This window comes from Hemicordylus capensis, chromosome 2 (assembly GCF_027244095.1).
Source record: "Hemicordylus capensis ecotype Gifberg chromosome 2, rHemCap1.1.pri, whole genome shotgun sequence".
Lineage (NCBI taxonomy): Eukaryota > Metazoa > Chordata > Lepidosauria > Squamata > Cordylidae > Hemicordylus > Hemicordylus capensis.
In genome coordinates this window covers 89114285-89137599 of record NC_069658.1, presented here as the reverse complement: position 1 = coordinate 89137599, position 23315 = coordinate 89114285, and the positions used below count along the sequence as shown (strand labels likewise).

The following is a 23315-nucleotide window of genomic DNA, read 5'->3' as shown; positions in this document are numbered from 1 at the left end:
AATATAGGTAATGATAATTACCTGACTTACCTTTCAAGGTTCCTTTAATGCTTATTGAGTGTGAAAAATATTTGGAAAATTCTAAAACTTTATTTTTTAAAAACCCTTCAAATTCTATAGCAGTTCATTATCATCATCGTCATCATCATCATCATCATCATCATCCCCTTTGTGGGACAAGGGACCATTTCCGCATAACTTTTGCTATGTAAACTGCTTTGAGAACTGTTTTACTGAAAAACTGTATTTAAACAACAATAATAATATTGGAAGCTAATTGCTAAATTTAGGAACACATTAAATGCAAATGTTGCCACAGCACTTCAAACTGCACCAAACATGGATAGAAGGTTGATCAAGATATACTGGTAGATCATGGGGTTATTTGTGAAAGATCACCAAAGGTTTCTGACTTGCAGTAGTTTAATAAAAGGAACTAATATCTGTGGCTGGTCATGTGGCTGTGGCTGACCATGTATCAAATCTATCTATCAGCCTTGATGTTCCATACCTATGAAATATGAGAATTAATTGGTTGCATTTGACCAGCTCTTTGTGTTGCTCTGCTGGCAAGTTAAAGAGTTCTGTGTCATCGGAAAAAATAAGTTTTTGCACTCTGCAGGAAAAAGAATATCCCCTGAAGAAGACGTTATTCCTCAAAATGCATAAGGACTTGTTCTTCTACAATAAATAGTTTTACACCATTATACAGGGGTGTTGTTAGGCATTGCCCTGGGGCACCAAATCCTTGTGCCCACTCTCCTAAAGGGCCCCATGATTTTGACCAAGGGAACTGGGGGTCCCTTTTATATTTCTGGAATGGCTTGGCCTAGAGTTATGGAATTTGGCATAGATGTAGGACAGGTTATCAGTACTCTTGTGTATTAATTTTGAAGCACAGCAGTTGATCAGTTGATTATTTTTATTTTATTTTATTTTATTTATCACATTTATAAACTGCCCCATCCAGAGGCTCGGGGCAGTGTACAACAGCTTTTAAATGACATAAAAACACACAATTGAAAACATAATGCTAAAAAAAAATTAAAACAATTCAAAAACAAATAAAACAATAACCATTTAAAATACTTTTAGAAAACAACAACACATTTTAATTTTTTTTTTTAATTTAACAAAACCTTCAAAAAGTCCTATAAGTGGCTTGTTTCACGGACAAAAATTACAAAAACTTCTGGAACTGAAGTCCCCCCTTGGACCATTGTCCTACCCTCATGTGGAGGAATCTGCCCATTGCCTTCACAGAAAAGGGTAAACATCACACACACACACCCCTTTTCACCCCCTTCTATATTTCCAGAATGGCTTGTCCTAAGGTTCTGAAATTGGTCTCAGATGTAGGCCAGGTTAGCAGGACACTGTTTATTTGTCTTGAAATGGATTGGTCAACCCATTATAATTATTTTTTGAATTTAAAAAAAAAACCCTTCAAAAATGTCAAAGTCCTATAAGTGGCTTTTCTCATGGCAGAAAATTACAAAAACTTCTGGAACTGAAGTTCCCCTTGGATCATCACTCCACCCCCATGTGAAGGATTCTGATATTTGCCTTCATTAAAAAAAATTGCTACATGCCCCCACCCCCACTTTGCCCAACCCTTTATATTCCAGAATGGCTGGGCTTAGAGTTCTGAAATTGGGCACACATGTAGACCAAGATCGCAGGACTCTGTTGTTTTAAGTTTCAAGGAAATTGGTCAATCCTGTGATTTTTAATGAATTTTTCCGTATTGCAGTAAAGTTGCCAGAAAGGGTTCTCTCAATCCTGATAGACTATTCCCATGATCGATGGAAAGTGGGCTAAGGGAGCTTAGCTTGCTTTCCATCAATTGTGGTAATCACCGGGCTCATGAGCGAGCCTGGTGCTCCCAAGGCAGCTAGCCCATCTAGAACACCCTCCCCTTAAATGGGGTTAATGGAGCAAGCACTCCGTTAACCTCATTTCTTTGCTTGTGTGTTGCCGCGGTGCACGGTGACACATGAGTAGATCCCTGACTGGGAGGCTGCAGCCAGCCTCCTGGGCTCCGGGGTCTTTCCAGGATTCCCCGCGCACTTGTGCCGAGCATCCTGGGACTTCCGGGGTTGTGCAGCCCCCAATCCCTGCAGCCCCCGCCAGCTTCATGACGGAGCCGGAAGTCGTGTGGGCAGCCGATCTGCCCGCCCCAGGACTGCCCTTTGATTGTCTGTGGGGAGAGCAGGCTATGCCCATTCTCCCTGCAGACCGACAGAAGCTGTTCTCATGAATCTTGAGAAGAGCTTCATAGAGTACTTCACACCTAGTGAAAGTGGAACTACTGTTACATCTGAATAAACAAACATCTTTTTAAAAAACAAAAAACAAATGCACTGTGCTCAACTTAGTCTGTGATACAAAACGTCTGCATGAGAACTGTGAAGCAATGGGTATATGCTGTGGTGTTAATTTTTTTAAAAATTATGAATGCACGATTTGTCCAAATTGGTTTTGTGTTTGACTGTGGAGCAAGGGACACATGTCATGTCCTCAATTAGTCTGTAAATGGTCAGGAAGCTATGTGATTCCATTGGGGCTTGTATAGTCTTTTTCATTATTATTGGCAAATACACTCTGGCCCAAATCTGTAGGTTTGTGGTGAAGGAACAAAAAGATATATGAATCCTTTGGGAGCTGTGTAGTCCTCCTTTTTTGGGGGGGGATAATTTCATTAGGTCCAGGGTCCAAAAATTTCATAACTGCATCTCTGGATGTATATGCAGGTTATTCCAGTGTATAGGTTATGGAGTGCAGTAGGTAACTGGCTTGTTTGCCTACTATTATTTGCACCGGGCTCCAGTTGTTGGACCTTGGGTCACTTTTCTAGTAAAAAACAAAGTAAATTTCACAGGCCTGAAGTCTGAACTGTTCTAGATTGTGAATTGTTGTGAATGGTAGCAAAAAATGAATTCTTTTGAGATTGGCCAGAAGATAATGCAATGCTTGCCATTATGCTTTCTGATCAAAGTTGTATACCTCTAAACTGGTTGCCTCTATCAAGAATAGTGCTATGGGAGCTCTAGGCAGACAGCTCTAAAGCATTTGGCACTTACCTGTTCTGAACAGAACCGAGTGACTCTGTTCAAGGAACACACTAAATCATGGTTATCCATATTTAGGAACAGGAAACTGCCATATACTGAGTCAGACCATTGGTCTATCTAGCTCAGTATTGTCTTCACAGACTGGCAGCGGCTTCTCCAAGGTTGCAGGCAGGAATCTCTCTCAGCCCTATCTTGGAGAAGCCAGGGAGGGAACTTGAAACCTTCTGTTCTTCCCAGAGCGGCTTCATCCCCTGAGGGGAATATCTTGCAGTATTTGCATAATCAATGTGGTTTAGAACATACAAATGTAAGAACAGTCCAGCTGGATCAGGCCCAAGGTTCATCTAGTCCAGCATCCTGTTTCACACAGTGGCCCACCAGATGCCACTGGAAGCCTACAGGCAGGAGTTGAGGGCATGCCTTCTCTCGTGTTGTTACTCCCCTGCAGCTGGTATTCAGAGGCATATTGCCTCTGAGGCTGGATGTGGTCTATAGCCCTCCGACTAGTAGCTGTTGATATACCTCTCCTCCATGAAGTTATCCGAACCCCTCTTAAAGCCATCCAAACTAGTAGCCAACACCACATCTTGTGGCAGAGAATTCCACAAGTTGATTATGCATTGTATCAAAAAGTACTTCTATTTGTTGGTTCTAAGTTTCTTGGCAACCAATTTCCTGGAATGACCCCCTGGTTCCAGTGTTATGTATATGAGAGAAAAATTTCTCTCTATCCACTTTCTCTATACCATGCATGATTTTAGAGACCTCTATCATGTCTCCCCACGTCATCTTTTTTCTAAACTAAGAAGCCCCAGGTGTTGTAGACTTGCCTAATAAAGAAGGTACTCTAGGCCCATTATCATCTTGGTTGCCTTCTTCTGCACCTTTCCCAATTCTACAATGTCCTTTTTCAGATGTGGTGACCAGAATTATCCACAATGCTCCAGGTGTGCCCACATCATAGTTCTGTATAAGGGCATTATAATATTATTTTATTTTCAACCCCCTTCCTAATGATCCCTAGCATGGAATTGGCCCTTTCCCCCCCCCTTTTTTTTACAGCTTCTGTACATTGAGTCAACACTTTCAACGAGTTGTCCACCACGACCCCAAGATCCTCTCCTGGTCAGTCACCAACAGCTCAGATCTTGTGAACGTATATTTGAAGTTGGGGTTTTCCGTCTCAATATGCATCACATTATACTTGCCAGAATTGAACTGCATTTGCCACTTTGTCACCCACTCACCCAGTTTGGAGAGATCCTCTTGAAGCTCCTCACAATCTGTTTTGGATTTCACTACCCAGAAGAGTTTGATATCATCTGCAGATTTGGCCACCTTGCTGCTTACCCCTGCTTTTAGATCATTTTTGAATAAATTATAAAGCACTGGTCCCAGTACATATCCTTGGAGGACCCCACTTCTTATATCCCTCCATTGTGAAAACTCTTCATTCATACCTTCCCTTAGGCTTGTGCATTACAATTCGGGTACAAAATGTTTCTATAGAGTTTATATCCAGGGATAACAGTGTCCCACTGGTTCTCACTGTTCCACCATGTTTCTGTTGTGCCCACTATATCTATTTCTGTGTTAGCAACCAAGCACTTCAGCTCACCCATCTTGGCTTGGCGGTTTCTGGCATTGACATAAATGCACCTATATGCTGAATCTCTTCCCTGGTGTATGCCATCTTTCTTTTGGCTCTTTGACCAGCTAGCACAGCCTCCAGTATGCTATTTATGTGGTTCTGCCTTGTCCCCTTGTGTTTTATATTAATCCTAAACACCCTCGCAATTTAAAGGATGGCATTTGCCGAAACAGATACCATCCAGCTCCTGTCAGCTATTCCCCAGGTGTAATTTTAAGAGCTGCTCTGCAACCTTTTTGATTTTAAGCATCAGCAGTCTGGTTCCATCTTGGTTCAAGTGTAATCCATCCCTTTTATGCAGGCCTTGCTTGCCTCAAAAGGTATGGCAGTCCCTAACAAATCTAAACCCCCAACTCCTGGTACCAGCATCTCATTCCCATATTGAGAACCCTCAGCTCTGCCTGTCTCACTGTACCTGCATGTGGAACAGGTAGCATTTCTGAGAACGCTACCCTGGGGGTCCCAGATTTCAGTATGCTACTTAGCAGCCTAAATTGGGCTTCCATGACCTTCCAACTACATTTCCCCACATTGTTGGTGCTGACATGCACCACGACAGCTTTCTTCTTCCCAGCACTGCCTAACAGCCTATCTAGATGCTGCGTGATGTCCACAACTTTCACACCAGGCAGGCAAGTCACTGTGCGGTCAACACGTGGGTCACAAATCCATCTTTCTATACTTCTAATGAGCTAGTTGCCCACTACAAGGAGCCTCCCCCCCGGAGGAGTATCCCCTGTGCAAGAGGATATGTGCTCATCATCCATGGAAGGGGTCCCATCTAAATGAGCATTTCCCTCTTCTTCTCCTTCCCTGTGACCTTCATTCTCCCTGACAGCAATCAGTCTTGGATGCCTCTATCACGTCCCTGAAGGCCTTGTCTGCATGCCTTTCTGTCTCTCTGAGCTTCTCTAGATCCTCCAACCTTGGTCTCAAGGGAATGAACTTGTTCCCTGAGAGCCAGGAGCTCCTTGCACCGAGCATACTCCCATGACTTCTGCCCATGGAGCAAATATTCATACATGCAATACTCTGTACAATATACTGGGAAGTGCCCCCTCCCCTGCTGGCTTTCTATCTTCATAACTGGTTTTCTTGACAGTTTACAGAATTTACAGATAGTTTATTAGAAAGATAGGTCTCAGCTGTATTGGTCAGCTATTTAACTATTCAAACTTGTTTTATCAGGAATATGAAGGAGGGAGTAGTACTTACTTTCTCTTCCCACTGGGCTTCTTGTGATCAAGGGGACTCATTTCAGGCTTCCCCGCACATTTCCTCATTAAACTCCATTCAAAACTTCAATGCACTGTTTGCTATTCTTGTTTGATAAGTTCAGGCCTTCACCTCTTTGGTTATTGGTATTTGGTTATGCAAATACCACAGTGGTTATACCACTTTGATGTTTGAATTGGCAACCCATGGTTTGCAATTATTTGGCAAACTAGAATCAAATCATAATTTGAAGTGGTGTTGCAAACCATAGTTTGTATGACCTATGATAAACCTTAGTTATGAACATTGCTCCATCTCCAGAGGTCACTGTAGGTAGGGATGAGAGTGATGAGCACATGCAGAATGAAAGCAGATAAGCAACTATGGTTTGTCTATACATTTAGAAGTCTATGGTTTGACATGACATCTGGACTGAGCCAGTAAGTGTGGAATTCTGGCTAAACAAAATGGCGAGGATTACCTTTTCTGTTGATAAATCTCATCAAACTGAGTTTTCCAGAAATAATATGAAATCATCATGAATCCAAACTGGATGCAGAACATAAACCCTGCAAACAATTCAGCACACTTAATGAGGTCATTCACAAAAGGGGAAAAACCTGTGTTCTAGCCAGGTTTGGGATCTGTGTGTGTTCCCTATTTTTTGTTTTGTGGGTTAAAACAACTAAGTAAGATGAGGGAGAAGTGATTGTGTGGAAGCAAGGTAGGAGGAAAACCTGGGTAGCTTTTCCTCCTACCTTGCTTCCACACAGTCACTGCTCCCTCCTGCTAACTATTAGTTTGCACCCACACAATTGAAGATTGGGGGTGCACACAACTTCCAAACCTGGGTAAAACACTGTTTTCGCTTGTGGAAATGACCTCAATGGCTGGCTGCCAACTCTGATTCAATATATTGGGATAAATCACCTAACTCAAGTACCACCTCCAACTGTGTTAAATGAGATACAACTAAAACTGCCAGAGCTGAGCTGTTTTTGTGTCTTCTGGTTTAAGTCGCATCTTTTCTGTCATCAAGAGTTGTTTGTTTGAAAGGTTAATATAGAATGGGGCTATGCACACACACAGGAAAAATGGGGCTAAGGAAGCCCAGCCTAGGTTTGCTGGTGTGTGTTACCTATCAGAAACCGTGTGGCTCCCGGTGGTGGCTCCATGCTTAAGGAGCCCGCTGCTTAGCCCGGGATTTGGGTGTTTTGTGCTTAGTGCTTGTGTGTTGGTGCCATATGGCACATATATATGAGTAGCCTCCCAGCCAGTGCTGGGAGGATCCCTATAATGGATCTCATTATAGGAGTTCCGGGCATTGGGAAGTCACATCCCAGTGCCCAACCCTCCATGCTGCCGGCAGAAGCAGGCAATCATTGGGGTGGGCTATCCGCCCACCCAGGAAGGAACCCTCGATCGCCTGCCTTTTAAGGCTTCATCCCCTGCAGATCAGAGCCCTTTCTCACTGATCACGAGAAAGGGCTCATTGAACGTTTAAATAAAGTTGTTCTTTCCCATTTTGTTCTGCCTGTTAATAGGAAATTCTTTCTGGACTAGGAGATTTCCGGTTCTTTCTGGACTAGAAGTTTATGCCATTAGGAGCAATTGGATTGATAAGAGAACAAGCAGAACCATGGCTCTTTTTCTGAATGAGGCCGTTTGCATATTGCTGAAGAGGTGTGTTAGCCACCGAGATGTGGTAGCCACTGTTCTCTGGTAGCACATATCTTTCAATTGCATTTCTGAACATGCAATTCACCAATTTTTTTGCTTTTAAAAGAAGCCATCATGGTGGCATACGAAATAATATATTGGTAGCTTAACCCGCACAGAGCATCTGCGCGCTAGTACTTGATTGCTCTCTTCACCTCCTGCCACAGCCCCCCTCACTTCAGAGATCTCTTCATCCTCATCTAAGCCGCATTCCTGCTCCTCCTCTTCCATCCCGTTGCTTCCATCCCCCTCACCCCTCTTGGTTGTGGCTGCAGTGTTGTGGTGCCTATTGGCCAAGCTGCAGCCCCCTGTTCCCAGAGACCTCCTCACCCTCACCCAAGCCCCACTCCTGCTCCTCCCCACAGGAGCAGCAGTGGTTGACTTGGCTCTTTCTTGATGTTGCTACTGCCATGGCCACTTGTTCCCCTCAGGCCTTTGACAGGCCCAGGCCTATCCCTGATGCCTGCCTCCCTCTGCCAATGGCCTCGGAAGCCCCAAACAGCAGCAGTGGTTGACTGGGCCCTTCCTTGCTGCCAATAGGTGCTGCCATGGCTGCTCGTTCCCCTCAGGCCGCTGACAGGCTCGGGTCCGTCCTTCACCCTTCCTTCTTTCTTTCTTCCCCTCCCTTCTTTCTCTCTCTTTCTCTCTTTTTCACACTTCCCCTCTGTCTTTCTTCTCTTTCTTTCTTTTTTCTTTTCTCTTTTCTCTCTTTCTCTCCCTTCCTGAGTTAACAGAACTTGTTTATCTTGTTCCTCATCTAATTCACACAACGGCAGCCTCCTTCTCTTGAAGGGGCTCTTTTCTCTCTCACGACCCCTCTCTTCGCAGATCCCTGCCCACTATCCTTTTATATATATAGATTCCTCTCATCTACAATCAAGGACATCTTGTCCAGTAACAGTTGCATTCCAACTGACCTTAACCATCACAGGCTCCTCCTCCCTATCTGCATATGGAACCCCCACTGCCCAATTAGGTGCTTCTGCTCATGAACTCTCACGAGAGCTGCCACACATGGGATTAGCCATGGGTATGCCTTAGCAAATTATATATAAAGAAGATTGCATTCCATTCACTAGTTTTGTTTTATGCTCTGAAGTTAGTTTTCCTCAGACATGTTTCTTTTTCCATTCCAGGTGCAAAATAATTACTATAAAGTATAAAGAAGTGAAAGGAAGAAAATGGCAAGTGCCAATCCTGTTTACCACCTCTCATATTTCTTTGGCAACATCGCACGTGAGGAAGCCGAAGATCACCTGATTCAAGCAGGGCTGAGCAATGGACTCTATTTATTGCGGCAGAGCCGAAACTATCTGGGTGGCTTTGCTTTGTCCCTGGTGTATGATGGAAAGGTTTTTCATTACACCATTGAGAGAGAAATAAGTGGCACTTATGCCATTACAGGAGGAAGATCCCACAGGAGTCCTGTAGAACTCATTAGCTATCACTCGGAAGAAGCTGAAGGTCTTGTTTGCCTACTCAAGACACCGTGTAATCGACCACCAGGAGTGGAACCAAAAACAAGTCAATTTGAGGACTTAAAGGAGAATCTAATTAGGGAATATGTCAAACGAACGTGGAATCTACACGTAAGTTAAGTTCCTCATTTGCAATACTTTTCTCCAAGTAGCTTTTGGTACTCGGTGAACAAGGAAAGGTGTGGAGGAAATTAAAGGATGTGAAGTGAAACCTTGTGCTTCTGCATTCAAAAAATGTTCAGGCATAAATGAAGAACTCTCCTTTCAACAAAATGCTGTTTTTGCTGTCTTTCTCTATTCTCTGTGTTCTGGGAATAAACAAAAGACTAAGTTCTCTAGTTTCAAAACCTGTGCATCACTGACACTTCTTACCTCATTGGCTATCTCATAACTTAGCTGCCATGCTTCTTGCATGCTTCTCACTGTTATGAAATTAATTCAGTGATTTTACTATTTAATCTGCCCCGCCCTGCCTGCATGTGCTGTGCAGAGTTAGTTAAGAGTGGTGGTTGGGGCGTCTCTCCTACAGTTTCTTGCAGACCGCCAGCGTTGAAGTTCTATGGCTAGTTTTACTACTTGTGAACTTGATTCATTTTAATACTTTTTTTTTTTAAAGCGCTTTCCAAAGTATGGCCTCAATAAGCCAACCTTGTAAAACTCCAAAGATACCAATCTGCCAAACTTCAGTGATGCAAAACATTTTGGATAAAGCAATTCAATGCTTAGCTTAACTTCTTGAATTGTTGATAATTTTGATACAAGTTTATGAATTTACACCTTTTCTTCCCCCTTTTTCCATTGTGCAGGACCAAGCCCTTGAGCAAGCCATTATTAGCCAGAAACCACAGTTAGAAAAATTGATTGCTACAACAGCACATCTGAAGATGCCCTGGTTCCATGGGATGATATCTCGGGAGGAATCGGAGCACCGTGTTCTTCTAGGGAAAAGAATCAATGGAAAATTTTTGTAAGTTTCCCCCTGAAGTTTCTAGAAGCTTTAGTGCTGATTCTCTGAAGAGTTGTTGGAAAAGTGAATTGTGCTGTGTGACATACTCATGTTTCTAATCACTGCAAGGTTTGACAAGAGTTAAGTTACCAAATGCATGTCCAATGATCAATCCGTTAGTCCTTTTTGTCAATCAAAAGCAACTTGTTCACACAAACACTATAAATTATTTGTGCAAGATCCATGCAACTTTTTCTTGTTATATGTAAGGGTTAAAAAGGACTTTGTTTTCAAACAATGCTAATAGATAATATTTAATGTTTAACTAATAGTGATTAATGTTAAGTTAATAGCACTTTAACGTTTATTAACCATCTTTATTACCACTTTCCAAAAGAGGCAGTGATTTTCTGTTGTTCTTCAGTATGCCAAAAACAGTAAGAGTATTTCAAACACTTCTCTCTGCTTTAGTCTCTCAGGTTCTAAAACCCTGTAGTTTGTTAACATCTACCTCAAGTGGAATGTATGCAAATTGCTATGTCTGATATACTTAGGCTGCTCACGTGCAGCACCAGGATTGAGGTGGATGCCAGCACTGCCACAGTGTCTGTCTAATCCAACTTTTTGACCCAGCCTATTGCCAGGGTCAAATCAGTCAGGGACCGATCTGGGTGCTGGGTGAATCTGGGAATGTAGGTTCACTCGGGATGCTTGCAGCCCGATCAGACACAGAGATGGGTGCCTAAAGTGCCTGTCTGATGGGAGAATCACCCAATGCACCATGCTTGATGCACGGTGGATTGGAGGATTCCTGGAGGCCAGGACACATTGTTCTGGTCTCTGGAAAGTCGTGTGGCTTCCAGAAGAACCGCTTGTGTGTGCGGCTGAATGGGGTGTGCATACAACCGGCTGTTCCAGTTCGGTTCAAGTCCGAACTGGACCCAAACCAGACCGGGCCAGTTCAGTCCAGCACCCCCTCAGACCACCCCCAATTCAGTCTGGTCCAGAGGGGTTGCAATTTTTTAAAAATTAAAACATTTTTTTTACACTTACCCCTCTGGGGGAGTTGTCTGAGGTATGTGTGTGGGTGTCCCACAGAGGTTCCACCTCCCCCTGCTGGCCTCCCTTATTCTTGAAATGGGCTGTTCTGCCTTTCTTCGGCCGTCTTTTGGCCTCCCCCCCACCCCGCCCACCGGCTCAGCAGCCATTTTGGAGGCTGCCACACCTCTTCAGTAGGCCTCTGCGTGACCTGGGTCATGCCAGGCCTAACTCATGAGGGCACAGTCTGATGGAGACCTGAAGCACATGGATCCTCTGGTCCTCCCCAGTGGACTGGCCTGCTCATGAGAGAACTAATCCCTGGTTGGCAAGCCAACATGGGAGCAGGAGTGTGTTACGGGTTCCTGGACTTCTTTGACCAGGTCTGCCATCACAAGAGCATCCTTGGTCACAGTGGACCATAGACCATGATCCTTTGCCCACCTTCATATACATATTCCCTCCAAGGAAGTCATCATGATCCCTTAAGAACATAAGGGATCATAAGGTTTTGGATTTTACAGAACAAATGTTACTGTTCTGAATTGTGTTATTTGTCACTTCATTGCTCTTGGATAGGTACCAAAAAGCCATGAAATCCCTTGCAAATTAACCAGTTCCCCCTCTTCCCAGTTTCCATATACATCCTGCATTCTGAAGAATATTTTTCTCTTATTTTGTCTGACTATATCATGTGCTGTCAACATATATAATGCTTCTGCCTCTATTTTTGTTAACAGCTACCTAACCTATTTATAGATAGCTGACATAGATCATGAAGTGTACAGTGATTTAGTAATTCAGGAATTGGAAAATACTGTTCACCCATGAAGCTTGGAAAAGACTGAACATGATCACATTAATTGTTAGTTTTAAAATAAAGTTGTGCCATCTACCTCTCTCCTTTTTCATGTTGCAGAGTAAAAGAGACACAAGTCAGTAATATACAAAAGTGTTTGTCCCTAATTTCAGAACCAAATTGCTCTTTGAAAGAAAGACAATTGTGGACAAACAATCTTGAAAATAAGGACATGACTCTTTCCATAAACAATAAAGTCACACTTTAGGATCATCTTTATTATTATTATTTTGAGGAGATAAGTGGACCCCAATGATCTCCAATAGCCATTAGACAGATTAAGGGCAGGGGTCTGGAGCCAGATTGCACTGAACCACAAGACAAAACTAAGCCTTCAGCCCTATGGCCATGGCATGCTGGTGCTCCCCCATAGCTTACTGATAAGACATGGCTTACTGTCCATGTCTGATGGGAGAATGGCTGCTCTCCTTTCCTACAGAGTCTGGGAGCAAAGAGGAGGTAGCATGAAACTGAAGAGGAGACAATACAGAGGTCTTTGGCAGTCCAGTGCCTTCTCCCTACTCCTTCCCCCTAGAAGCTGGGAACAAAAATGAGAGATTGCCAAGGCCTTTGACAGCACAGGTCCCAATCACCCATAAACCTTCTTCCAGGCCCCTGTGATGACAAAGGGGCCTGGAAGAAAATCTAAGGGCCGATGGGGTGTGCCCAGTCACAACAGGAGCGTAAGTTGATTGACTCACATCACTTCTGTCTTTGTGAAGGGGGCTTGCTAGGTCTCAGGTGGGCAGGATGCTGTCATTGGTTGTGGGTAACTGAAAAGAAGACAAGCAGATTATAAGAGCTGAGCATTCACGTATAGTGTAATGTTATTATCCCCATATTTGTCTCCATAAGAATAACTATACCTGCAATTTATGTTTATTTTTATTTGCCTTCACAGAATTAGGGAAAGAGACAACAATGGATCCTATGCTCTCTGTCTACTCAATGAAGGAAAAGTAGCACATTATCGCATTGATAAAGACAAGAGGGGGAAACTCTCAATTCCAGATGGAAAGAAATTTGATACTCTCTGCCAGGTCTGTCAAATTTCATTCACTCAGCTATTTATCTAAGTTTGCATATTGACACCATAGATAGTACCAGTTGTGTTTCATTGTAAGTTTGTTGAATTTAGCAAACACTTGTTGCAATCCTATATACACTTACCTGGAAATAAGTTCAGTTTTACTTAATAGGACTTGGACATGTAAAGGACTGTGCAAAACATATTTTGCTATTAAGCACTATGGGAGGAAATACTTTTGCTTTAAAGAGATAATATAAACTTGTTGAATGCTGTCAGTTTTTAGGAAAAAATGGGCTAAGTTGGGTTATTTTTGAAACTGAGTAAATGGCAAGAATCCTAAAATAGAATGGCAATTTCTTGTGTGAATGAGAAAGGGATATGAAAGCTGTGAGATACTCTGGTATTTTTGTTATGCCCATTAAAAGGAAGTATAAAGATTCAGAGGCACTGAATACAAAGAGATTTCATTTTGGATTCTGGGCAGTTTTTTGTTCCTTTACTGTCTAGATTGCTGGCTGATAAATACAATGTGCCATAAGGAACTACAAATTTAGGAAATGTTTGTTGTTGAATGTTTCTCTAGGTTTGGAAGTTTTGTGTAAATATATAGCACAAAAGAACAAACATCTTCAGAAATGCTTCTTTTAAACCATACTAAGCAGAACTATGTTACCAGTGATGAATCTAAGTGGTTCAAGTATTTCCCCATGCACTCCTTTATTGGTCCAATTTCTAAAAAAAGGTCTTTTCAATTAAGGACCCCAGCAAGTGTTCTGGGAATCTCAACATGTAAATGCCTGAGCAGGTGGGAAATTGACAAACTAGGTCTTTAAGCTTGTAGGACTGTGCATTGGGCAAATAATTGGTATCAGTTATACACAGATACACAGAACAGGATTTTTGTTCCATCCAAGCTTGGAATGGAATGCAAATCCCCGGAACATTCCATCAGAAGAACCAGGTGAGCCGGTAGTTCCAACAGAATGAGCTTGGAATGTTTTGAGTGCTCTGAGCATTCCAAGTGCCATTTTGGTGGACTGTTTCCCGCCTGATTCCTGTTTTTGACACTGGCTTCCAATCGGCTTGTGATTTTGCTTCTTTGTTGGCTTGTTATCATACAAATCAAGTTGATCTGTATGATAACAAGCCAACCAAGAAGCAAGAAGATTGCAATCCAGTTGGAAGCCAGTGCCAAAAACAGAAAGCAAGGGGAAAACAGCCTGCCAAAATGGTACTCGGAACGCTCAGAATGTTCCAACTCAGAATGGGGGTCATTCCATTTCGAGATCAAAACTTGGAAGGGCATTGTGTTTCCAGCTCAGAACACTCATTATGGCCCGTTTTGAGTCAGAACATTCTACACATCCCTAATCAGTTCCATTTTGAAAAGGTGATTTGCATTGTGTTGATGTACAGGTAGGGATGTGCACGGACAGATGTGTACAAACGTGGGCAGAGTGGGGAGTAGTTCTCTTAAGAAGCAAGTAAGCAGGCCTGCTTTGTTGCTGCTTTTCCAGGCATGGCGCTCGCTCTAGCAAAGGCCACAGCAACTGCGGCACTGTTACCTACAGCTTGCGCATGCCACGCATAGGGGTGTGCATGGAACCGCGTAACTGCGGCCCGGCACTGGGCTGGGGGGGGTTCCTTTAAGAGCGGGGGAAGGGTTTACTTACCCCTCCTGCCGCTTTCCCCCTCCGGCACCCGTAGTTCTTTTAATAATTGGGGCGGCAGGATACCTCCCTGCCGCCCCTTCTTATGTTTTGCTGCTGCTGCTGCCGGCTACGATGCCAAAGGCTTCAATAAGCCTGTAGCACGCACGCACGTCGGAGGAGATGTGAAGCGCTCACAACGTGCGTGCGCTACAGGCTTATTGAAGCCTTTTGCTTCGTAGCCAGCAACAGCAGCAGCAAAACATAAGGGAGGTATCCTGCTGCCCCAATTATTAAAAGAACTACGGGCGCCGGAGGGGGAAAGCGGCGGGAGGGGTAAGTAAACCCTCCCCCCGTTTTTAAAGGAACCCCCCAGCCCAATCACCCGAACTTCCCATGTCCGGACTGGTCCGGAGGCCTGTAGAATGGCCTCCGGAACAGTCCGGGCTCATCACTAGCCACGCGTACAGGATACAGGGAACAGAGCCGCAGTCACTGTGGCCTTTGCTTGAGTGAGCACTGCATCTGGAAAAGCAGTGAAGCAGATAAGGACCTGCTTACTTGATTCTTAAGGGAACTGCTCCCCATCCTGCTGGACCAGTTGTGGGTGCCTGAACAGGTTCAGTGCTTCCCAAAGGAGATGCCGAATCAGTATGTGCTCATCTGTAGCACAGGAGTGCAAAGCATCCTGTTGAACCAATACATCTGATCAGTGTATCGGGGTGTGTGTGTGTAGGGGAATTGAATCAGAGAAGAAGTAGTTGTTGCCTTTCCCTCCCAGCAATCACCCCACAATGCAGTGGGGAATGAAGCAACATCGTAATGTTGCGTGTTTTCCATTGGGCATTACTGGAGGGGGGAAATGGCTGCACCCTGTATCTTCAGCTTAGAGTTACAGGCTGTGGCTATTTTTAATCAGTAGTTGTGCAGGGAAAAGGTTTAAAGTTATGATATTTCTCCCTTCCCCAGTGCATTGTGAGGCAATTGCCAAGGGAAAAGGCAGCATTTTAAAGTGCCTCTGCCCAGAAGGCCGCAGATCTCCAGTTCAAAGACAGAAAGGAAGCCCACTGTTCTGAGTCAGATAAGATCCCACTCCCCAGCTAATGCAGTCCAATACAATACTATATCAAATTGTATCATTTTATCAGACAAACCTTTAATCATATCATAACTGACGAAAAATTATCCAGTAAAATTTGTATTGTGTCAGTTCTGATTATCAGCCTTATATGATGCGCAGCCCTACAATTTTGAGCAAACCCTCACATTATAAAGAGGCAGTAATAGCAGATGCATGCAAAATTCAAGCATTTTGTTTTCACGATTTTGGTGTAGCATGCTGACACAATACAAATTTTACTGGATAGCAAAAGTATTGTATTGGACTGCATTAGCTGGGGAGTGGGATCTTATCTGACTCAGAACAGTGGGCTTCCTTTCTGTCTTTGAACTGGAGATCTGCGGCCTTCTGGGCAGAGGCACTTTAAAATGCTGCCTTTTCCCTTGGCAATTGCCTCACAATGCACTGGGGAAGAGAGAAATATCATAACTTTAAACCTTTTCCCTGCACAACTACTGATCAAAAATAGCCACAGCCTGTAACTCTAAGCTGAAGATACAGGGTGCAGCCATTTCCCCCCTCCAGTAATGCCCAATGAAAAACACGCAACATGGAACTTGTGTATCTTACTCACGATGAATTACATAATCTCTGCACACTTTTTGCAACCTGAGAATTTTTCTTTTCAATTTTTCTTTTCAGTGCAAGATTTCTCACACATGTTAAAAGTGCACACACAAAAAAAGATTCACAAGTTTATCATACATCTGCCATTTCCACTTCTTTTTAATGCAGTAATTAGCCCCCTGTTTTGCTCTGTTGTTACTGCACTTAGTTGTGATGCCTTACTGGCTTGCCATGAAATCTCAAACAATAAAAATAACAATGTTCTTTGCAAATGAAAAGTGCTATGTAAATGATTCCTAGTAGCAGTGGTAGCTTTACAGCGTTCTTGATAGTTTGATGTAGAAAGCAACAATTCCACTGGAACAGAGAAGTACAACTGAAAGCATACTGTGGTCTATTTACTAGAATTCTCCCCTTTTGTTGCACATATCTAACCACCAGTCTTAAGTAATTAAAGGATTCAATGGTTACATTTTTCTTGTGAAGGTGGGCCCATTTGTAAATGAATCATTCTTAAAAGTTTACCATTCTAGAAAAGCTCTGTTGTTCAAAGTACTTTTAAAGAAATGAAATGAAATATTAATCCAACAGCACTGGACAGCCTTTACAAGAATACTAGCCTACCCACACAGAGCAACTGTGCACTCTTTGTGGCCGGCTGCTCCCTCCTGCCCCTCTCTCTCTTGCCCTCCCTGCCCCCTCCCCCCTCCTACCCCACACTTTCTTGCCCTTCCTCCTGCCCCACTCTCTCTTGCCCTCCCTCCTGCCCCACTCTCTTGCCCTCCCACCCCTTCCCTCCTGCCCCACACTCTCTTGCCCTCCCTCCCCTCCCCCCTTCCTCCTGCCCCCTCCCCTCCCTCATTCTTCCCTCTCTCTGCCCCCTGCCCTGCCCTGCCCTCCCACCCCTCTCCCCCTCCTTCCTGTTCCCCTCTCTCTTGCCCCCTCCCACCCCACACTCTCTTGCCCTCCCTCCTCCTGCCCCCTCCCCCTCCCTACTGCTCCCCTCTCTTTTGTCCTCCCTCCCCTTCCGTTCCTCTCCTCCCCCCACCCGCACTGTGCCTCTTACCTCAGTGGGTGGCAAACAGGGAACCTCCTCCTGGGCGGTGAAGTCCCGCTGCCCGTTTCACTCCCACCCCGGCCTCCAATGGGAGCCGGGGCTTCTCACTGCCTCCTGTTTCCCACTCACCCCTGTCACTGGTGCCTACTCTGGCCATCCTGCTGCCGCTGCCTCCCGCTCACACTCTCGGAGGCCAGGCCAGGCTAGGCCACCACCGCCACCTCCTTGTCCTTACCTGGGATGGCCTGACCTAGCCAAGCCGTCCCGCTGCCTCCCGACAGCCAGCCGAGCCGGCCTCCTCAGGCCATTTTGCGGCCAGCTGCTACCACCCGCTGCCATTTTTTCCTTGCCCGCAACTCTCTCCCTTTGGTCGCAGAAGAGTTCCACCGCCAAATTCAGGACTCGCATGCTGGCTAAGAGAATTAATTATATAGATCTTTACTGCAAAAGAATGGAAATTTAAAGTCTCCATGTAAGGATTTCTTTCTTCTTTCTGCCTATTATTAAATCAAGAAAACATATACAACTAAATAGCATTGCCTCTATGCTTTTCAAGATGGATGCAGAAGAGCCAGATTTGATAATTTGGTCTTGCTCAGAATTATTTGTTTAATCCTCCCTCCCTAAGTTGCACTATGATTTGTGTGCATATAATTCTATGTAGAAATGTGACCATTTGTATATTGGTCTTGCTGTTAAATATATGCTTAAGGTGCTGTTAACAAAAAAGATAAATGGTACTAGATGGATGTATATTATGCTTGTGGTGGTGAAGCCTCCCCATAAACAATATATGCATCAGGAAGGGAGGGAGGTAAAAAAAGGATGAGAGTAATCCTCTTACTCACATGCTCCCCTTGGTCAGTTAACTGGTAGAAGAAATGAGGAGAGGTGTGCTATTCTAAATCTCCATTTAGTTGCTGCTTTACAATCTCAGAAGGGTTGTTTCTCCTTCCTAGCCCACAGATAAAGGGCCTCTGCCTCCCTTCCTCCACCACTTCCTCCACAACAGGCAATCAAATTTGTTAAGGCAGGAGCTGCTCACTTTCTAAGAAGACTCTCCTAAAGTACAGGACAGAAAGACCAGGAGGTTTTTCCACACATGGCTCTATGCCACGGGGTATCTGAAGAGCGACAGATTTGAGGCATTTTAATTCAAGGGATTAGATGAACCATTCGCATAACCATCAGCGCCTACTTCACACAGCCATCAGCACCTCCATCACCTTCAGAGAAAGCAGAAGCCCTGGAGTGTTTTTCAAAAGCTGCAGGAAATAGATGATTTTTTTTACCCCGGACATAACTCAAGCTAATCCAGAATACGCAGCCTCCCTTCGGAGAAAAACAAAGCCATGTCTGTCCTGGTCCCTGATAGCCCACAGGGAGGTCATGTTATATCCAACGAATATGTGGACTGGCACACTCCAATCAGCTTTTCCTGATTTCCTTCCCTCTCACTTTGAGATGGTAATATGGAGAGAAGGACTGCGAGGGGAAGCTTCACTTGGGATTGAGAACTGTGATGGGAGATCTTATCTTTCTTCTTTGGTGTTTCCTTGGTGGTCTTCGTTCCTTGCTATTGAAGCTTTTTCAGAAGCTTGAAAGATATTGTGGGGGTGTGGGGAGATGGGAGATAGGTAGGTAGAGGAAAATAATATTTTGGGACTTCATATAACATGACTGCATACAGTAATGACACCTTTATTTTATTCCTCATGCGACTGCGCCCATCTCAGAAGATAATCTTCGAGTACTGCTCCCTCAAATCTGAGTTTCTTCTTTGGTGAATTTTATGCTGCTGTTTCCTTTGTTTAAACGTGAGTGGTTTAGATGAGATATAAAATGACTCCTCGGTAATCACAGACAGCAGTATGATTATCTCTCCAAAGCTCCTTCACAACCTTGCAGTTATGCCCAGAGCCAACGGACTGAAGCTGATTCATGGGGTTCATTTACTTTTGAGTATACTGAAACCAATGTGAGTCTTATTTCGAAAGTGTGTGCTTAAGATCTCATCCTTAAACACTCACTCTCCCATCCTAGAAACTGCCCCTCTTTTCCATGGCTTCCTTTGAATGGGAGTTCCAAGGATATGAGATAAGGCAGAGGATGCTTTCCTTGGGATAAGGAAATGAGATTTTCAATGACACACCATGAATCCACTCTAATTTGCTATCATAGAATCTAAACCTTAAAGACATTTCAACAATTAACCAAAAATCAGCCCTCTGCCCAAATCCTTTGAAAAACTTCAAGTAGCTTCCTTGCGCCTACCCGGCACTACCACCAACCCCACACCGCTCTAGGCCACCCCTTTCCCCCCGACGTGAAGCGATACACCCCCCATTCTACCTAATGGGGGGAAACCTTAAAAATGCATAAACTTCAGAAATTCACCAAAAATCAGCCCTCTGCCCAATCACTCTGCAATTGGGGTGGTAGCCTCCACCCATTAGGCACTACCACCCCACCCCACTCTTTTGGCCCAGATCCCACGTTATAGCAATAGCACTTACATTTATATACCACTTTATAGCTGGAGCTCTCTAAGCGGTTTACAATGATTTAGCATATTGCCCCCAACATTCTGGGTACTCATTTTACCAACCTTGGAAGGATGGAAGGCTGAGTCAACCAAGGCTGAGTTATGCCCCCTATCTGCCCCAAAGACACTAAAACTTCAAAAAATCACCAAAAATCAGCCCTTTGCCCAGTCCCCCTGAAATTTGGGTGGTAGCCTCCACCCATTGGGCACTACCACCCCACCCCACTCCTTTGGCCCCAGGACCCATTTTTCGTACCCAAATCAATTCGGATTCAGATTTAATCCGAATCTGAACCGAATCAGGGGTGATTCAGGTGAGCAAAATTCGGGCACAGAACAGAACAGGGGTGTTTCGGTTCAGGTCCGAACCAAAACACCAAAAATACCAAATTGCACACCCCTATCCAGCTGTGATGCTGGGGAAGACCTGACAAACTGAGTTGGGGCAGAGAAAACAGGGGAGCAAAAAGTAGATTTTAAGGACTGTTAGGAATTTTCCTTCCTTCCTTCCTTGAAAATAATTGCTAGAAAGCCCCAAGGCACCTACAAGATTTTTTTTCCTGTTTAAAAAGTGTGGGGGTGGGGAATGTAAACTCTACCGAGTCCCTTCATTAAAACACACCAAAGTGATACATCAGCTCCACAGAGGAAAAGAAAAGGGGAGGGGAGGAACCAGCAGAAAATTTCAAAAGCTTGTTAAAATAATTCAATGAAGCATGTGCAAGGAGGAAACTGATAAGAGGGTGTCAGTGATTATTCATTCATTCATTAATCAGAGTGTGCAACACTTTCGCCTCACCAGTGCTCAATTTTGTCATTACAAAAATGAAGGACAGGCAGTTACCCTTTCCCAAATAAACGCAGGAACTGAGATCGTCTTGACTGGAAGTTTTCCCTGCAGACTCACAGTTGGACTGGATGGATTCCTAGCTCTTCATTTTTACTCAATAAAGAAAGGTGCGGTGGAGGGGAGGAGGGTTTCTTGGACTGCAATCCTCAGCAGCCTCCTCCACACCAGCCCCACTGAACTCCATGTGGAACTTACTTTCGAGTAAACACATCAAGCAAGGACCATCTGGTGGCTATTTTCCATGGATAGAACTATAAACAGAAATATAAGAGCAGCACAGCATTCTTAACTGTCACCTTGTGAGTTGTCTGTATGTGTTCACATAACTTTTTTAAAATTAAAGAAAAAATCCATCTGTTGGTGATGAAGGTGTAGACCTAAACATGCAGCTAAAATTTGGTTCCCTCTAATTATCTCTGTTGTGCTGTCAGTCGGTGTGTGTGTGTGTGTATGCATGCATCATTATATATATATATATGCATTATTAAGTTATGTACAACAATGCTATTTATTATTCTGCATGTCAAAGTGTCATTACTGCCTACGGTCGCGTTATATGAAGTCCCAAAATATTATTCTCCTCTACTTCCCTCCCACCTTCCCACACCCCCACAATCTCTTTCAAGCTTCTGAAAAAGCTTCAATAGCAAGGAAGGAAGACCACCAAGGAAACACCAAAGAAGAAAGATAAGATATCCTGTCACAGGTCTCAATCCCGAGCGAAGCTTCCCCTCGCGGTCCTTCTCTCCTTACTACCATCTCGAAGTGAGAGGGAGGGAAATAGGGAAAAGCCTGTTAGGATTTTCTTCACATTCTTAATTTCACCACAGCACTTTTTAAAAAAACGAACATTTTTTTCCGAAACTCCAGAGCCCCGATCTAGGAAGTCTGCCCAGGGCAGTGGGGACTCCCTTTTCTGGAGCCCGCTAGATGCCTGCACTACCCAACACCTGCTCGATGCACGTGGCTCAATCCACATTCTGGCTCTGCACACATTAATTTGCCTGCCAGCCAGCCACAGCAGGAGTGCGGAGGGGGGGGATTCTCATGCTAGGGGCCATGCAGCCCTTCTCTCATTGACCTGCGTGGAAGCACTCCAGCACTGGCACCAGTGCTCTGAAGTACCAATCACAGCATAAACCTCTTGGGTGGGAGAGTGCCTGGGCCACACAGAGGCCAACAAGGCAGGCACATGGCCTCCAACATGGACGCTGCCCCACCGGGATAAGGTCGGAAATCACCCAAACTAGCTCTTGGGGGGAATGTAGAAGGCCGGCAGGGGGAGGAAGGACCCCACCGACCCCTCACCAACTCCAGGAACCCCACGGAGGGCTGCAATAGTTTTTTAAAAAATTAAAGAGCACTTTAAACCTTAGTGAACCCCCTGAACCTCTCTTGGGGGGCATGTAGAAGACCAGCAGGGGGAGGGAGGCCCCCGTGGACCATCCCCACTGCCGCCTCTCGGAACCCCGTGGAGAGCTGCAAAAGGTTTTTTTAAAAAAAGTACTGTAAAGTTTCGTGAACCCTCCGAACCTCCGGGGAGTGTTTGGTCTGGGGTCGGGCCAAACAAGGGGTGGTTTGGCTCAACCCCGGACCATCAAACCAAACCAGTTCGACGTCGAACTGTCTTGAAACTGAGCCAGTTTGCACATCCCTAGTGGAGACTAATGCTCATGCTATTCTTTATTGTAATTTGTATAGGGAGGCCTGTCTAAGATTTTCCCTGCTGCAAAATTTCCCTGGCCATTCGGACGATTTCTATTTAAAATTTTTATTGTCTAGCCCTAATGAGGAGATTATTAATAAAATGGCTAGGTTTTGTTGTATTTTATGTAAAATTCATTCAGATGTTCGGTAATGGTTTATTTGTTTTGTAAATTTGCTGATCTATGACTGTAATGAAGGATTCTGTTCTGTTCTTACCGCTGTGTTAACTAAACGTTAATCTATAATTTTCTTATGCAAGTAATTTATAATATATTTTGTTGTCTGCAAAATATAAAAAAGGTTTAAAAATTTAATTTTTAAAAAAAGTACTTTAAAGGTTCGTGAACCCCCTTGAGCCGAACCAAACTCGAGAGGGTTCGCCAGGATGCCAGACCAAACTGGCCTGGTAGGGTTTGAGTGCAGTTTGCATTCGACTGGGCAAACTGTTCTGTGCACATCCCTAGTCTCCACCAAATCAGAACCACATGGGCAAACTCAAGCAGAAATACCTTTAAATCTTCCCTCCATAACCGCAGATGGAAGCACATTTAGACAGGCAAGTGTCATAGCACACCTAAATTTAGGAATAACAATAATACTCAAATACCTTGCTGATTTACTGTTGAACAATTGATCCCCCATAAAGATGTTCTTAGGCAAACAAACAGCTTCCTCCTGAAATTTCATATCTAAAATGTGTTGCTTGATCTCACTTCTAGCCCAATCAAAACCCAACTTAATGATTTCATGCTGGGAGAACACATAGTGAGCCAATTTGTTAATTGACTAGGGACTTCCCTTCCTTAGGGA

General features: G+C 44.1%; 1 protein-coding gene across 4 annotated transcripts in view; it reads left to right on the top strand.

Annotated features, from left to right (window-relative positions):
- Window positions 1–23315, top strand: part of SYK (spleen associated tyrosine kinase) — a 159090-nt gene that overhangs the window by 96199 nt on the left and 39576 nt on the right. For all 4 annotated transcript variants that reach the window (XM_053296621.1, XM_053296622.1, XM_053296619.1 and 1 more), the window contains 3 exons: window positions 8796–9248; window positions 9944–10104; window positions 12882–13020. In XM_053296621.1, the coding sequence (XP_053152596.1) occupies window positions 8841–9248; window positions 9944–10104; window positions 12882–13020 (708 nt within the window). In that variant the 5' untranslated portion in view covers window positions 8796–8840. The remainder of the gene's footprint in view (window positions 1–8795; window positions 9249–9943; window positions 10105–12881; window positions 13021–23315) is intronic.